This window comes from Oreochromis aureus, linkage group 3 (assembly GCF_013358895.1).
Source record: "Oreochromis aureus strain Israel breed Guangdong linkage group 3, ZZ_aureus, whole genome shotgun sequence".
Classification (NCBI taxonomy): Eukaryota; Metazoa; Chordata; class Actinopteri; order Cichliformes; family Cichlidae; genus Oreochromis; species Oreochromis aureus.
Window position 1 is genome coordinate 7611963 of NC_052944.1, and position 18717 is coordinate 7630679.

Below are 18717 nucleotides of genomic sequence, written 5' to 3' on the forward strand. Positions count from 1 at the left end.
TACATTTAAATAATCTGCTAATTAATGTTATTAAAAGTTATACTAATAGGAAAACTGAAAGCTTGGTTTGGATAAGACATATCAAGGTTCTTTTTAAATGGAGAATGGGGGCACAAATCTATGTAATGTTTTAATGGCTGCAGCTGACTGCCAGAGGCTCACAAGTGCAAATCACGAGTCATGTTATAATGCATGAATTATCTTTAGCTTCTCTAAAACATCTCTTGATGCATGCTCAATCATCGTCCAGATGCATGCTCAGTAGGGGGCTTCTCTAAAAGAATTTAAAAGAATACAAAAGAATAAAAGAATGTGCATTTTAAAAGAATAAGTACAGTAAACTCTGCCAAACTGCTAAGCTGTGTGTGGACAGACTTATTGCTAGCACCCTGGAGAAAAAAAGAAAAGGTTGTCAAAAAAGAAATGCTTTCTTAAGCAGATAATTCGAGATCTCAGATTTGATTGCTGTAATAGCTAGCACATACTGGACAAAAAGCTCCACTAGAATTTAAACATCTTATCTATGTAAAGGTAAAGGTTTAAAAAAACATAACAAATCATATTGGTCATGGCATCTCACCTCGTCTCTGTGGTTCTTGATAGGCAGACAAAGGATACTTTGGGTTTTGTAACCTGTGATATGGTCGACCTCAGCGTTAAACCTGGGGTCCTGGGGGAACAAGAACATGCATATAACCCTTTTCAAAGACCTGCTATCAAACATTTTGATACTTATATGAGCTTTCAATAGACACTGTTGTAGTTTTTGTGCTGTAGCTTTTAAATAAAGATGCAAAAGCAATATTGTGAGCCTAACCCCGTGAGCCAAAAGCTTTATGCTTCAAACATCTTTGAATACTCAGCTTTCTGTGTTTTTGTAGTGTATCAAAGTACAAGCTGTACAACAAACAGGCGTGAGGCACTCCCATCTGTTGAACAACCAGTTCAGTGACCTGTACTCACCACAATTGGGTGTCCAATTTGCATAAAGAAGCAGATACTCTGTAGTAGCTGAACACCTGCAGCTACAATCATCACCAAACAAATGCCTTGCTTTTCTCCAAAACAAAGACCTTGTGTGCATTAGTACTCTTATTGTTTGGGATCGGTGACAAAGAGGCTAACAAGAGCATACTAGGACCGGCGGATGGAGACATGTTTTGTTTAGAGAACTATTCCCCTGCTGGCAGCTCTGCCACCCACCAGCTGACCTTTAAACACTCGGCTTCTGTGTCCATTTCTATGATTCTCTAGACCCAAGAGATTTGTGTGTTTATGTGACAAAAAACATGCATACAAGAGGAGTTCTACACTGATTTCACAGTTACACTCTTAACACAGCAAGTAATGGATTATATGACTGGCTCAGCCCTCACTGGTGTACACACCACCGTGTGCAAATACTATGAAAACAACACAGGCACACCGTGCATCATGCAAGCAATGCAGAACCTGTAGTAGCTTCATGTCCAGTCCTGCAATACATAGTATAACAAGGAGCAACAGAGCACTTTGGTCTCAGACTGCATTCTCTAAAGGTAGAATGGGATGCAGAGCTGTCAGATATCAGGAGCCTCCCGGTTTGGGTTCTGGAGACAAACACCCTCTCTATTTTTAAGATTTCTTTTACCCTCACCTCTTTTTACTACCCATGTGTTTTATATACAACTACTGCATGCCCTCAGCTTTTGGCTTTTCTCTCCCATGGTTTGTGCTTAGTCCTTATCACTGTATACGCTCCTTTTTTCTCATCTCTCTTCCTTCACCACTCAGCCAGTTAAGGCAGATGGCTGCTCCTCCCTTCCACTGATTTTATCAGGGATCTCTTCCTGTTAAAAGGGGGATACTAATAAGGAAGAATTTGTTAAATTGTTGCAGCTTTCTCTATAACATTGTAGGCTTTACCTTACAATATAAAGCACCTAGAGGTGACTGTTGTGAATTAGTGCTACATAAATTAAACAATAAATAAAAGTTTTAAAAAATTAATTGAATTAAAAATTATTACAGGTTGTATTGCTTTTTGTCAGCATGCACTCGAGCTGTTCAGTAGTTTATTTGAGAGAATAATCACCTCAAAACTCAGTCTGTTCCTTTAATTTTCTCAGAAATCCTTTATTTCCGTATAAATCATATAACTCATTTTCTACATAGTGAAGGGCCATTCAGTGAGACACAGCACTCTGGCAAACATTTGGTTCCATTCCTGAAAAGATGCTCCCAGTTTAATTCAGCAATCCAGCACCCAGCACTAATAAACTGATCACCTTACACACACACACACACACACACACACACACACACACACACGCTCCTCTGTAAATTGGTTTGGTCCAGGCTATTTCGAAAACACATTATTTAGTCCAGTCCACAGAGAGCTGTATTAATATAAACAGACAGAGGTGGAGCTGTTTTGGCCTGTGCTGCTGAAATCAATGTAATCCTGTGCAGACTAATGGGAAGTTAAAGATCCAATCAGAGGGTTGGGGAGTCCCTCAGATGATGTTGATAGACTTTCTGGAAGCAGTACGAGGTTCTGCAGCAGCACACAGCTTGCCACATCACTGAGATAACACTGAGATAATCAGACTAACACACTGCATTCACCAACACAGCTTCAGTGGTGACAGGGAGGAGGTGCATACACAAACATCTGCGCATTATTATATTTGGACACAAATAAGAGGAACTATAAAGCAAATAAGGTCAGCCATAGAAGCACAAATTAAATCTGACCTGGAAGCAAAAAAAAAAAAAAAAAAAAATCTCATATTTGCACTTTTTTAAAAATTTCATGACACAAATCCATGCAGGCATTAATTCTACATGATTATAATTTCTTCTGAGATTAATAAAGAACTCTGATTCTGATTCACACACAGACGCACTCAAAAACACTTGAACCCCCAAGTGCACACTTAGCAGGTACACACACACACACACACACACACACACACACACACACACACACACACACACACACACATCCCATAAGTCATTCTTGATCTGTTCCTCTCTCTCTCTTTCTCTTCCAGCTCCATAATCACCATCTTGCGGTTGGCAGGCAACCAGATGACAGTGTTATCAAAGGAGGATGGTACCCAGCAGGAAATCTTTTTTGCACACACAAAATCACACCACACCAGTCCATCTTATTTGCTGCTGTGCATGTTGTGATTTACAGTACTATGCAAAAGTCTTGAGCTTCCCTTAATTTCTTTATTTTGCTTCAAGGCTCCCAGACCGTTTTGTAATTTTTCAAAGTGGTCTTGAGCAGTAGTATTCCAGGCTTTTGGAAGGTCTTTCAAAGGTTTTATTTGGGCATTGGTGTGTGTTTTTTTTTTTTTTTTTTACTCCAGTCCTTGTTTTTCAAAGGACTAGGACTAGGCTATTTTCAAAGGAATGTTTCTCTATTTATTGACACACTTAACAGAGACTATTAATTAAGCCTGTCACAAAAACAATTTCTTTAGCTGAATCTTTGAATCTTTGAAAATTACAACAATAAAACAGTTTGACAGGCATAAAACTGCATTTTTGCACCAGCAACGTTATTATCAAAGAACTATTAGCTGAAAACTTGGGATATCTTATCATGGTGTGCAGCGTATAGTATTTACAGCAGATTGACAGACTCTGAAAGTACACAGAAACAAAAACAGGGAGATGCATTTGGCCCTTCAGATGCATCTACCCATAGCTAAATTTCAGCGAGTGGTGTTTGGCATCTTGTCAAAATTGATCAAATTATGAATGCAATCTGGAAAGTATGTGATTAGCAACAGGCTCATTTTTCAGTACAACAACGATACCAAACACGCTGCCAATGCAGTACAAGCATAACAGCAGCATGCTAGCAGTCATGTACTGGCTTCCCCTGTACTCAGGATTTGTCCTGTAGAACATGGATGTTTGTGTCCTATATAAATGTAATCGGGCCTCTAATTTGCCTTTTATCTGTGCACATGTGCAAAAAAAAGAGCAGCTTATGCATGACAGTAGAAACAGGCATCTATTTATTCATGTGGCAAAACACATTAAGGTTCTATTGGCAAGAATTCAACAATGCAGCACCTCCACGTGGCATTCATGTTTTCTGGTTTACACAGCATCTACATAACGATTATAAAAAATAAGCTTTTGTTTAAAATAAATGTTATTTATATTTTTATAAATATGCTCTATATGATGTTGTTATATTTTGACAACATGGTGCCTAATTTCTGTTTGTAAATATATTTTGCAAAACAATTTTTAATGGAGTGGCATGTTTGGGGTCACTGTGCAGAAATGAATGTGCTGTCATTCATATCTATAAATAAATAATACTTAAACACTGACGCTATTATTACCTGTGACTGATTGCTTTGTGTTACATTACATAAAGCTTTACATTAAGCTTGCAAAAAAAAAGAGACGACTAATTATACAGTAAGGGAAAAAAATATTTGAACCACCAGCTGATTTTTGTAAGTTTGCCCACTAACAAAGAAATGATGAGTTGAAATGATGAGCCTTTGGAATCAGATTCCAAACTCTGCACCATGCCCAAGACCAAAGGGCTTTCCAAAGATGTCAGGGACAAGATTGTGGACCTACATAAGGCTGGAATGGGCTACAAGACCATTGCCAAACAGCTGGGTGAGAAGGTGACATCAGCTGGCGTGAATATTCACAAATGGAAGAACCATAAAATAACTGCCTCGGTCCGGAGCTCCACGCAAGATCTCAACCCGTGGAGTTTCAATGACAATAAGAATGGTGTGGAACCAGCCCAGAACTACTTGAACTTGTTGATGATCTCAAAGCGGGCGGGACCAAGTCGCTAGTTACCAAGAAAACAGTTGGTAACACACTATACCTTGAAGGACTGAAATCCTGCAGTGCCAGCAAGGTCCCCCTGCTCAAGAAAGCCCATGTACACACCTGTTCGAGATTTCCCATTGAACATCTTAATGATTCATAGGAGATATGGGTGAAAAGTGTTGTGGTCAGATGAGACCAAAATCAAGCTATTTGGCATCAACTCAACCCGTGTTTGGTGGAGGAGGAATGTTGCCTATGATTCCATGATCTTGAGTGAGAACATCCTTCCCTCGACCAGGGTATCGAAAATGGGTCTGGGTGGGTATTCCAGCATGACAATGATCCAAAACAAACAGCCAAAGCAACAAATGATTGGCTCAAGAAGAAGCATATTAAGGTCTTGGAGTGGCCTAGTAAGTTTCCAGACCTTAATCCCATTGCTCCCTACACAGATTTTCTGTGTAGGGAGCAATGGGAGCAATGAGCTGAAGGTTCGAGTTGCTAAACATCATCCACAAAACAATAATGACAAGGAGAGGATCTGCAAAGAGGAGTGTGACAAAATCCTCCTTGAGACGTGTGCAAAATTTGTAGCCAACTACAAGACATGTCTGTGACCTCTGTGGTTGCCACAGAATACTAAAGCACTTTTTGCGAAGGGATCAAATACTTATTTCCTTCATGAAAATGCGAATTATTTTATAGCTTTAAACAGAGGGATATTTCTATCAAAAACGATAATTTCTGTCTTCTTTTCATTTAAAGTAAGAAAGTTACGTGATAACCAGTCTTTAACATCCCCCAGACAATCAAACAGAGGATGTAGTGAAGATGAAACATCCCCAGTCAGGTGGAGGTACATTTGAATATCATCAGCATAGCAGTGAAAAGAGACATTATGTTTTTCAAAGATGGAGCCCAAGGGCAGCATGTACAGAGAAAACAACACAGGACCCAATACCGAGCCCTGGGGCACACCACAGCAAAAAGGGGCAGAAGAAGAGGAATATTTTCCCATCATGACAGAGAACGACCTCTCAGAGAAATATGATTTAAACCATGATAGAACATTTCCTTTAACCTCCTAGGACCTGCCGTCCACATATGTGGACATCACATTTTTGGTTATTTTGACCAAAATACTCAATTTTGCTCTACATGGGCCTGATATCCACTTACGAGGACATTATACTGCTACTGTTCTATCAAAATTTTAAACAAATATCCTCATGTGGCTCTCATTTTTCTTAAAAACAAAAATAAGGTAAAAAAAAAAAAAAAATCGGGAAATTCTTTGTTTTTACATTCATCGGGCCCCAATATGGCCAAATATCAAAGAGAAATTAAAAATGCATGTTGTGGAAGAGTTCGGGTCTTAGGAGGTTAAGGCCTACTACTCTGTTTTTTAGATCTCTGTTTTTTAAAGAACACTTAAAAGTGCTCACCTCGTAAGCATTCTTGATATTGAGTGGTTGTCCCGTAGCAGCTACATGTCCCACAATCCCTTTGTTCCATTCCAGTCGGATGGAGTTACTGGAAGATTCTTCCAGAGTGGTTCCTTCTGCCACATCAAACAGCCGGCTGACCAAGAACTTCCTGTTGGAGCTATCCTCACCCACCTGAGACAATAAACAAAAATTAGCAACACAACTGAAATAAAACTAATGACTGAAATAGAAATTATAAGCCAATATTGTACGTATGATAAAAACACAAATAATTATGTATTTTTTGCATGTTCCAGTTTTGGTGACTGTTAGCATCTTATATTTAGAGTTTAACTTTTTATTCCAAAAGACTAAATCATAAAAAATGCTATAGAGGAAGCTATAGCATTTACAACATTGCATTTATAGCAAAGTAATATTGCTACACTGTCTTTTTTTGCCACAATGATAAGATAGCCTCACAATAATTGTAACTGTTGTGAAATATGAAATAAACCACAGCCGGTTCTTGTTTTTACCAGATGACCATGCGCTATAGACACTTCCTTTCTTTCCAAGATGAGACAAGAACAACAATTGCGTGCAGAGCTAGAGCCAGAGGGTAATTAACTTAGCTAAGCATGGTAATCACTTCTAGCTTGCAACAGAAGCACCTGATACTTGTATTAAAGCTCCATCCAAGTCTGCAAAACACTGCTCAGAAGCAAATTTTTACATTGTGTAACAACTGCTTTAAGCTTACCACTATGATAAACTTACAATAACATTCATACATATATGTAACTTTTTGTTAGGGAGCACCTCTTTTTAGTGACAGGAGATTTACATTGTTCTACATAAACTGTTAAATAAAACGAGGGTGGCAATGTAATACACCTCTTGTAATGTACTAGTGAGCATATAAAGAAGCGTATCTTCGTTTTGGGCTCTGGGTGATGGCAGAGCAACAGTTAAATTAGTTACAACTGTAGCTTTCTTTCCTGACGTACCAGAAACAGTGAGTAGCGGTCTGCAGCAATTAGCTCATTGATGTGGAGGAAGATCTTATGGCAGAGCGCTGTCACATCCAGATGACTCGACACATCCTTCACCAGCTCCAGCAGCCTGGCACAGCGGTCACCCTCAAGGCCACCACCACCTCCATTCCCACCTCCCCCACCAATACCACCCTCACCCATCACCAAGCCCCTGACAGGGACAATTTCACGGTCAGCGTCACTCAAAAATGTCAGAGAGCCCTCTGAGTCTTTAACCACAATGGGTCTGAGTGGGCGGTCAAACTCTGACGCTGAGATTTTGCGAGTTGGTGTACCAGGGGCCGGGCTGGGGACTGTAGCTGGGGATGGACAGCGGTTGTCCAAGTGGCTGAGGGTAGGTGGGAGGATGGTGGAGGCACAGGGTGGGCCAAGGTCAGTGGTGGACTGGTGGGCTCGCTGCTGTGAAGGATTTTCTTTGGACACAGATGGCTGAAAGGAATGGATGCGTTCAGCAAACCAGGCATTCACCATCTCCCTGTCAAAATTAAAAAGAAAATGTCAGTCAGTCAAACGCCACCCACACCTAAAAGGCTGTTGGTACTTGGCATGATACCAAAACAGCTTTAGACCAAATAAGCCTTGTCTGCACAATACGTTTGAAGTTGCTTTGCATTATCTGGCACCAAAACAGCAAGTTCAGAGATGCTTTAACCTATTCGTCCGCCCATGTCACTCAGATCTTTTTCACATGGACATTTCTTCCACATCTCGTACACATATTGACCAGAAGAACTGTCTCACTTGCCCACACATATATCCCAAACCTTAATATGCTCCATTGTTAGACCTGTTGTTAGGAGGTAATCAGTCTAATTTGCTTCAACTGTGAGTAGACATACTGTTTTGGCTCACAGGGTTCGACTACCTGCAGCTATCCTATATTATATATGAAGCCTTTTTAAGTAAATGCACAATGCAAATTGATTGACAGGTAAACTGTGATTAGTGCTGTGTTGCTAATCAAAGCCAAACTCCTGCACGAATTCTTGTCTGCTTCTGCATCAAAACAAATACAGACATTAATCAAAAGCAGTTTGCCGAAATTTATTCTGCAATTAGAATAAAAATGGAGAACGATACAAATTCAGATCATTTGTTAGGCATCTCATTACAGGTTGAATTGGAAATGTTTTCCATCATGAAATGATTTAAACGCCTGTGTAGCGTGGGAAGAAGAAGAATATTAAAATTTAACCAGATGATCACATTATACACACTTTAATCCAATAAAAATCTCTTCTTTTCACCTAATCAAAGCTCACAGGCTTCAACTTCAAAAGGACATAGTTGAGATGAGGATCACAGAGCTTCCACACCAAAAGAACAGAATCAGCATTGAGTGAAGATAAATTACAGAGGTTCCATAAAACCTGTTTACACCAACTAACTAAAATCCAACTCAAATGAATGCAAACAGTGCAAAAATGACCAAAGTTGCACAGCTATTTATATCAATTTAGAAAAGAATTGTTGATTATTTACAAACAAACATTAGTCTTCAGCTGCTTTTCATTCAATGTAATAACTCATGAAAACTATTCCTTCTTATTCCTTCTTGCATTTTAAGTCTGAAACCGATGCTATCCTTTAGGGAGAATGGAAGTTTTGCTGACCAACATTCATGAGAGCATGTGAGACGGAAAAGAGTAAATAATTTGCTGGGGAAACAAGCTGTTGGTTGTTAATTCTACTTCTAGGGATGCAGACTAATCCGGACTCAAGAAAGCTGGACTGGGTCTAAATGACTGCTCAATTCTATTCTATTCTCTGCATTTACTACATCACACGTCAACATCAACTCAGTATCAGCAGACACCTCGACATAAAAGTGTCAGGAGTTTACAGATGTTTAAATGCAATGATAAAACACTGAATTCCAGAGTCCTGCATGGGTCTAGTTTTGCAAAACTCCATCTGAGCCTATATATCTGAGAAGACTACCCACGCTGACCAGGCAATTATCTCCAAGTCCACTAACAAACAGCATACAGTAAGTTATACAACCAGCAATATTTTTTATTATAAAATTAACCAGAAACTTTATGCAAAAGAACTTTATGCAGCCACAAACAGCCTGCTTTTAGTCATAAAAGCAGGATGTCCCTCACTGTGGTTCAGGACACACACAGCTGAAATTGTGTTCATATACAGCCAGACCACCTTCAAAATTCATTTGAGTGATCACATCTCAAATACTTGAGAGTATTCAGAGTTAGCCTTTAAATTTAACAAGAGAAAGCTTGCAAAAAGATTTAGAAATAAATGTACAAGTGAGAGTGGGAAAGAGATGAAATGTTGAGCAAGCAGAGTGCTCTTTACAGGCTTACAAGATGAAATTATTATAAGATATTAAATAACAGTAAACAGTGATAACGATTTAAATTGAATGAATATAAATGCAGCAATAAAGGTAGCCAGAATACTTTTATCAAGGCTATGTGTTTATGTGTGTTTGTGTGTGAGATAACCACTGGATGCCTCTAATGATGACATTTACTGGAACAAATCAAATATGAGTGTGTGTATTAGACAGAGTGTATGCTAGTGTGTAAACAGAAACATTAAATTGAATGTGATTATGGAGAATCTCTCTAATCACCCAACACATTGTCTAATCAACCCACACACATTTCGAGCATGCACTCCACTTCGGGTCCAGTTTTCAAACACGCTGAAGGTCATGTGACTCATTCTGTTTCTATGCCTGTCACCAAAGCTCTGTTCACCTGAATGGAAGGTCAGAACCTTGAGAAGATGATAAAAAGTGCTGCCTGTGAAATTGTCCGTGGTATCTTGGGCATATCCAAGCAAGTAAAACTTCGTAGGAGACAAACTGCTCGTTATGTGCAGTTTCTCAGAGGTCCTCTTCCTCCTCCTCCATCTCCCATTGAGCTGCCTGACTCCCCACAGGGCTGACCCTAATGTATCCAGGGGATGTGTGGCTGAATCAATACCTCTCTAAGAAATGCCTCTCAACCAGAACGGCAGAATGGCTGATGTGTGCAAACCTCTTGCTCTGAGCCAATCAAATTTTTTGCTTTCATAATGTGTCAAAAACAGCACAAGGGAGAGAAAAAAATCTCCTCTGACAATGGAAAATATTTCATGATGGACTTGGGATTTGGTGACGGATGAAAAAGAAACTGAGTATATGTTACCTTGGTGGTTTAAGTGAATAAATAGGTCTGAAGGGGTTTGTCACTAAAGCAAACACAGACATAAAGTGCCCTGATGAAGTGCAGCCAAACTGATGAAATTCCCAGGTATGCGTGCTGTAAAAAAAAGTCTTACACAGCCGCTACAGTTCCAGAAAGACTGCTTTGGATTCTGCGTTTGCCGAACAAATTGAAAGGCTAATTTGCTCCAAACCACACTCTCTGAGGTTCAAAAACAGAAGGCTACAACCGAAATGAAGTGCTTTCTTTTATATGGAAGGCAAGTGTAATTATCACTAAGGACCAATTGAACAGCAAGCCATGAGAATTAAACAGAATCACTGGCAGCTGTAAAAGTTAATGATTGAAGGGCTCAGTCCAACTCTCAGAGGTGTTAGCGAGTGTGAAGTGGATGGTGAAACGAAATAAAGTCGTGCACTGAAAGGAGCTCGCCACAGCACAGCAGCTGTGTGACATCCAAAACACTGCAGGTAGCGCACCTGAGCAGGCTCACCTCCACTGGAGACGATGACTGCTGTCAAGATACGATCAGCGCAGTTTTTACAGTCTTCCTGAATAAACAGCGAGGTAAAGTGACACCTACAATGGAAACAGTCAGAACTAACAAAGGGAATCTGATTGCCTGCGCGGCTGCACATAAAAGAGTTTGTTTGCAGAGAAAAGCCCTGGAAAGTCACATATACCCGGCTGAACGTACACTGACCTCTAAACTATTTTTTAAAATTTTTGTTCTTATTTTTACCTTGACGCCTTTCTGACAAAGTAGGAATGGGTGAACTCCAAGTGGTCGTCCAGCCACGCTTCCATCCTCTCGTTTTCCGGGGAACAACAGTCCTCCATGGGGGAAAAGCGACAATAGCGTCTCCCCACTGTGAGCTCCGATTACATTTATCCTCGGAATACCCGGTACCGAATATATGTGGAGGAATAAAGAGGGAGCAAGGCGGGGAGAGAAAGAGGGGGATCCAAGAGAGAGCTCCTCGCTAGCCGGTTGGTAGGTTGGTGCGCGCGGATCAAAGCGGTGACTGCGCGCTTCCTAGTTGGTCAAGCGACTCTGAGTAAACTGGAGAGAGAGAACGAGTGAGCGAGGGAGTAAGGAGAGAGGGGGTAGCAATCGAAAAACCCAAGTATGAGAGATGTTACAGTTTAGTTTCGTTTGGTTTTGTTTGTTTGTTTGTTTTATGTAGAAACCACATTGTTAGACTATAGCCTGACAAAGTTATTTCTACTAACTATTATCTATTATTATTATTACTATTATTATTATTATCTATTATTAGATATAATATTAATAATACTTAAGGCCATTTTAAATTGGAGGACGGTAAACACGACAATAATTGGTCTATATATATAAAAGTCTAATGATAATTTAAATAATTAAATAACAAATGAAACCTACTGCTACACGGCTTTGATTTGTATTGCTGAAATATTCTGCTTTGTTTTCAAAAACAATGGACAACATCAATCACTGATGTTTGCCATTAGATGTTTATATGTTTGCTTCCATGGGTCAGCCAATCAGACTAACTCTGCATCTAAAATAGCATATTATGCAGTTTAAACTCATCGTGTGGACCATTGTTCCACATACTTCTGCATAGATAAATCGTTGTCTTTTATTAACTAGTTAGTGTATTCTTGCTACTTCCCTAGATTGTTTCAAGCTGGGGACACATTACCAAAGTAGCCCAGCCTTATTTGAGACTACATATTATATCTGTACTGTAACAATGGGCATCAGCCTCTGGTTAGTACGGGTCCCATATTCGTGGTGTTTTGAATGTGGATGTAGAACACACTGTCTGGCTCTTAATATTCAGTTGTGTTTCAATCACATGGGTAAAGTCTAATCTTGTTTATCCTTCTCTTTGACACTATTTCCAAAATAAACTCCATGTTGTATTCAGTAAGACTTGTGAGCTTGTGACCGAGATCATAAAGTCATAAGGAATGTGTTTATTGAGGTCATAGATAAGGGAGCCAAAGGGCTATTTTCCCATAAACTTGCATACAACCAGCTTGTTGACACCAGATGTGGCATCCTTCACTGGCTATTAGGTTTAAAGCTTTTTTTGCATTGGCTCCACCTTTCACACTAGAAAGGAAGAAAGGTGTGCATTTATTGAACATTCTTTGTTTAAGAGAACCCAAGTAATAATTACCAAATGTTAAAACATTTGATGTCAGATCCCTGTCCGTCAGTGTTTACTGTAGACACTGCAGTGTGTGATATGTACGTCAGTGCTGTGAAAAAAGTACTTGTCTCAAAAGCAAAACTATAAGATACTAGTTTCAAACTAGGGCTAGGGGTAAGGCGGGTTTTGCCACGTACCATGGTTAAAACAGCTTTATGGTAACCATTGAGTGGCCATGGCAACACTTTGTGCATCTGATGGTTAAAATAGTTAAAATAAAAAAAATTTCAATTCATTCAGATTTTTTTGTATTAAAAAGTAGAAAAAAATATTGAATGGTCGATTTGAATGAGTATACCAGTGCAATTTCAGGCACCATATGGTTTAAATTACATTTGTTTTTGGAGGTTATTTAAACATATTCTGATATATATTGTATATTGTGTTATAGCCCAAAAAATATGTTAATATTAGATTTTCCTCATATCGCCCAGCCGTATTTCAAACATACTAAAAAAATCTGTGTCGTGCCATCCTAAAGATTATATAAGTACTGAATTTTCCACACAGACCATAACTGTCATCACTAAAAAATGACCCCAGTCAAAAGGTAGCAGAAAGAAGCAGTAATGTATGTCAAATTTGGCTTAGCATTTGTGGTTCACATTGTAAAAAAATGTGTTTTAATCTTTTTCTAACTCTAACCAAGTACTTTTTGTGATTCAAACTAAACAAACAGAAATAGGAAAATGAAGCCAAAGCCTAAAAATGGTCCCAAAGCAAACTAGAATTCCAGTCCACTAGTCAAAAGTCAGATCATGCTCACCACATCTACCACATTATTCTGACTAGATCTCAGTAAGACCATATTCTGAACAAAAAACACCATTCCCATACATTCAAAGATCTTACAGCTTGCTTCTTTCTGGTAACTCATGCTGAGGAGAAAGGAAGTTGTGCAAAGTCCAAAATTGCCTCAGGTTATGCCAGTTGAATAAAACTGGTTAGCATTGAGGACTTACTAGCAAGCTTTTGTATCTATTAATTAGTGCACATTTGCATTCACTGGCAAAAAGCAGTGTACTTGCTAACAGCATAACATTTTTTGTTCTGTTGCAGAATTGTTGATTGTCTTCAATTTGCATATTTTTAGGTCAGAATGTAATCCTCAAAACATTTAGTACTGAGGATAACTGACTGTAGGTGTGTTTTATCTCTCACAATTGCACATAAACATTAACAATTGATGGAGAAATGTACTGGGAAGACTAAAAGAATGTTCCATATGGTTAAAAATGACATTGCTCCCATTGCCAAGAAGATATTTTTAAAGAGACAGGGATACAGTAGCAGAACTGTTTTCTGTTTTGGGGGAATTTTCTTTCTTTCTTTCTTTTTTGCAACACAGGAACCTTAAATGCTTGCCTGTGAAGGTGTTTCAGGGAAACATTAGAAATGATTTCTTGACAGTGTTTACACAGTTTTGACAGAAGGTTATGTGAATATTTGGGAACATTCTGTAAATGAAGGAAGCAATGTTAAACATTATAGCACAAGTCTTTACGATAGATGCTGGCCTATTTTTAGGGCCTTAAACTGAGACCTAAATTTGTTGTGTACATGTAACGTAGAGGGATTTTTTTTTCAACCTAAACACTGCAGAACTACAAATTTCAAAAAGGGAATCCATAAAAAAGTAGCTTTAAAGACAGCAAAGTCTACACAAAATCCAGAGCTTTGATGGGACCCATCAATCAAAGCTATTGCCTCTTCTTGTACAATAATCTCACTCGTGTTTAGCTCTCTACCTATGTTGCAGGATTCCACTATTTAGTAGAATGCATATGCCAGTGAGTAAAGAATCAGTCACACTAGAGTAAAAACAGGACTGCAATCTTGTTGTCGCGAAATTGTCATTAATGTTCTCATTTCCTCCTACTTGGACTACCGCACTTTACACCAGACTCAGTCAGTCTTCTCCTTCTCATCTTTATCTTGTCCAAAATACGGGTGCTAGCTCCTTACAGGCACTCAACAAAGAGATCATATCTCACCTCTTTTAGTTTTTCCCCAATGGCTGCCAGTGAGGTTCAGAATCAATTTCAAGATCTTCCTGTTTGCCCCTTCATGGTTTGGTTCCAGGTCTCTCCAGTCAGCTGACTGGGTGCTTCTGACTATCCCTTGCTCAAGGTTTAAATTCATAGAAGAGTCAAATCTGTTCCCTCCACTGAGTCTACCCATAAAACTTATTTTTACTGACTGGCATTTAAGTCTGTCTCTTTGTCTCTCCTGTGCATTTTTCAGGCATGATTGTATATGTTTAGCACACAAAAGTAATATCAGTGGTCAGTGGTCGTACTGATTTTTTCCCCTGCTTTTTGCAAATGGTTGCAAGTAGTTGTGGCATCCATCTGGTCGTCTGGGTTGAGGGCTTCTCCACACAACTGCCACCCAACTTGAAAGGACTGCCAACTGCCAATACACTGCAATGTTTAAAAATACAGGTGTATTATTATCACACCCACTGGACCTTATGTACATATTAAAAGAAAAGTCTTGATGTATTTTACTGTATATATTCACTTTTACATAGTTTTGGTTTTGGCTTTTTTGTACACTATTATATTAGTTATCTATTTTTTCTGTTTATTCTTTTTTTCCTGTATATATTTAATTAACTTTTTCTTCCTGCTTCTTCAGCTGCTGTATGAAGTGAATTTCCCCAGTGTGTGATTAAATACAAAAAGTCCAAATCTAAGTCACTGCATGTGAGTCTGCATTTATCTGTGACGTGTCCCTTTGCAGAAGGGGACTCTACTCAATTGGGTTTGCTATGATTAAATAAATGCAAGTGTTTTTATCATGTTGCTGTTAATTACACAACTATGTCAACATTTTTCTAGGAGTAACTCAATTTCAATGTATAAGATTCTGGTTGGAATCTGAATTTAAGGTGCTAATGTGAATTTCTGTGTAGATTTGCATTTTTTGCCAATTTTTCATAGTTAAATATAATTTAATTGCAATGCAATCTCCACCTTGACCCCATTCAATTACAAACTGATGGCAGACTGATTTTTATTCTTGCTATCTGACACACCAAAGTTCTTTGAAGACAGCAACTAACTGAGAGTGGTCATAGGCCTGGTCTGTCTTCAAAGTAAACATCTCAAAGGTCAAGCTCCCAATAATTTTGCTTCCACTGTGGTTTCCAAGTAATTTTCCCTTATGTGATTGCAGCATTGGTTAGTTTGATCAGAGTACAGATGTCCACACAAAGGCTTCCACTCATCCTTGCATATTTTTGGAGAAAATATTTAACGATTTGTTTAACCTTTTGAGTTTTAAGTAATCATCAGTGATAACTATAAACTTAGCTCAGAACCTTTCACCCTTTGTTTTTTTTCCCCTGATTGCCAGCACTTGGAAGATGATTCTAAAAAAATGTTTTAAAACTTGGTGACTTTAGACCTCAGCTTGTTCAAAGACTGAAAACTTATACAGTACACTGACAGTGTGAAATTACAAGACACTTCACAACTATAAGCTACAGACAGATTCTTAAGTCACAGATGTTGAAATATGGAACAATGGCAAAAAGCAGTGTACTTGCTAATTAGCATTATAACAAGTTACAGTGAATACGCATGCATGAGTGTAATATAATCCTAATGCATAAAAGGCTGAGAAACAAGCACCAAAGAGTTTTTATACTAAATTATCATGAATTATATCAATGCATCATCTCTAAGGAATAAACAGTCACCAAGATTTTTCAGTATTTTGTTTAAAAGTGATAATCTCTATCAGTTAAAACTGGTGTGAATGTAAGAAAATACAGAAATTCCTCAAGTTTTGTCTCAAAGTATGCATTGTTTATCTGCCCTGACCTTTCTTAACCTGTGTATTGTAATAAAACTACTAATTCAAAGTTGTACTACACACAATCAACTCTCCCAGTAATTAGCTTTTCAATTATTATAGCAAATCACATGCCTGGAGGAGCTCCAGATTTTATTGATAAAATCTAATGGCTTTCAGTGTCTGTGTCTGCTCTTGCTGCTCTGGTCTCTCGTGTCCCTCCCAGCTGGACACTTGCCCCCCATTGGTGGTGTCATCTTACCAGCAGATGGTGGTTGTTCATCTAGGGGAAATCCATCTCAACCCCCTTTCAACCTCCCACCAACTGCACAGCACACCCAACCAATCAGAGACAATATAACCTCTGGTCAGTCAAATGTTTAGAAAGAAGGGATACCAGCAGATACAAGCTTCTTTTTTCTTATTTATATCTCTATTCAGTATTTGATAATACATAAATAAATTTGATTGCATTTGAGCCGACAGTATGTCTCTGAAGGCTCAGACTCGAATGCTTCTGTCCTGTATCACATCATCAATAAACACTAGTGTTCCAGTGCCACTGGCAGCCATGCACACCCAAGCCAACACACTGCCTGTGCTATGTTTTCAGAGGATGTGCTATGCTTTGGCTCATGACCTGTTCCACACCTTCTCCATATTCTTTTCTTGCTATTATTCTGGCAGAGGTTGATCTTGGTTTTATCTGTCCAAACAATGTTTTTCCAGAGCTGTGCTGGCTCCTTTAGATGTTTTGTTTTTTGTTTGTTTGTTTTTTGTTTGTTTTTTTGTTCAATCTAGCAAAGTTCAATCTAGCCTTTGTATTGTTGAGGTTTATGAGTGATTTGGGCCTTAGAGTGAATGCTCTGTATTACTTCAATTTTCTTCTCTTTATGGTAGACTTGGATCTCCTGGTGTGTTGCTCACTTGGTTAGGTGTTGTGAAGGGATTTCTCTTCACCATGGAAATAATTCTGCGATCATCCACCACAATTGTCTTCCATGTAAGTCCAGGTCATTTTGTGTTGCTAAGTTCAACAGTGCTTTCTTTCTTTCTCAGGATGTACCAGACTTGAGATTTTGCCACTCTTAATATTGTAGCAGTTTCTCTGATGGTTTTTTTTTCTTTTTTTGCAGCTTAAGGATGGCTTGTTTCACCTGCATGAAGAGCTCCTTTGACCGCATGTTGTCTGTTCAAAGCAAAATCTTCCAAATGCAAGCACCACACATCAAATCAACTCCAGCCTTTTATCTGCTTACTGTAATTGATAATAACATGACAAAGGAAATACCCACACCTGCCAATGAAATAGCCTTTGAGTCACTTCTTCAGTTACTTTTTGCCCCTTTAAAAAGACGGTGGCACAAACTAAAGAGCTGAAACTCCCAAATCCTTCACCCAATTTGAATGTGGATGCCCTCAAATAAAAACTAAGAGTCTACACATTATGCTCATGCCCATTATATAACTATCATTGGAATATTTTTCAGTAAACTGGTAAAAAAAAAAAAAAAAAAAAACTTGCGTCAGTGTCCAAATATATTGGACCAGACTGTATGTGTGTGACCATTAATGTGGAATGTTTGAAGTCACCTCACCCCCACCCGACTCCTCTTTCTCTTTGTCTATCCCCTCAGGTCAGATCAGAACTGACATAATTGAAAGGCTGTGTGTGTGTATGTGTGTGTGTGTGTGTGTGTGTGTGTGTGTGTGTGTGTGTGTGTGTGTGTGCGCGTGTGTGTGTGTGTATGTGTTGCGTGCGCGTGTGTGTGTGTGTGTGTGTGTGTGTGTGTGTGTGTGTGTGTAGTGTAGTGAGAGTATCCACATTTGAATGCTAGAATAAAAGAAAAATATTATTTTTCACAATCATTGTTCAGTGTATCCCTGTAATGTACTTTCATGGAGAGAAGAGCTGCTAAAACATAAAATCACAAGGCACTAAAGATTTAGTCATACAAGCTTTTTTTTTAATGAAAACCAGTTTATTTGGAATATGTTACATATAATAAGTTATTGGTATGGCAGAACAATCACAGAATTTTCATCCATTCACATTTTTTGTTATTCATTTTGAAAAATAATAGGTAGGTCCCTACTTAGTTGGCTGAAGACAGTTTTAATAGTTCTACCTCTGTACAGTGGATTTTAAATCAAGCAATCAAGATATGACTGAAGTGCAGACTTTCAGCTTTAGTTCAAGGGGTTTAACAAAAGTATTACATTAATTGTTTAGCAAAACATTTTTAGA

At 38.6% G+C, this 18717-nt stretch overlaps 1 protein-coding gene across 4 annotated transcripts in view; it reads right to left on the minus strand.

The window, feature by feature from the left end:
- pde5ab (phosphodiesterase 5A, cGMP-specific, b) overlaps positions 1 to 18717 on the minus strand; it is a 111031-nt gene that overhangs the window by 57818 nt on the left and 34496 nt on the right. For 2 of the 4 annotated variants that reach the window (XM_031728238.2, XM_039609280.1), the window contains exons 1-4: positions 11210 to 11508; positions 7244 to 7766; positions 6252 to 6425; positions 581 to 670 (exon numbers count right to left, since the gene is read on the minus strand). In XM_031728238.2, coding sequence (XP_031584098.1) covers positions 581 to 670; positions 6252 to 6425; positions 7244 to 7766; positions 11210 to 11307 — 885 coding nt within the window. In that variant the 5' untranslated portion in view covers positions 11308 to 11508. Of the gene's footprint in view, positions 1 to 580; positions 671 to 6251; positions 6426 to 7243; positions 7767 to 11209; positions 11509 to 18717 lie in introns of those variants that run through there. The other 2 variants (XM_039609283.1, XM_039609282.1) reach the window with 1 other exon arrangement.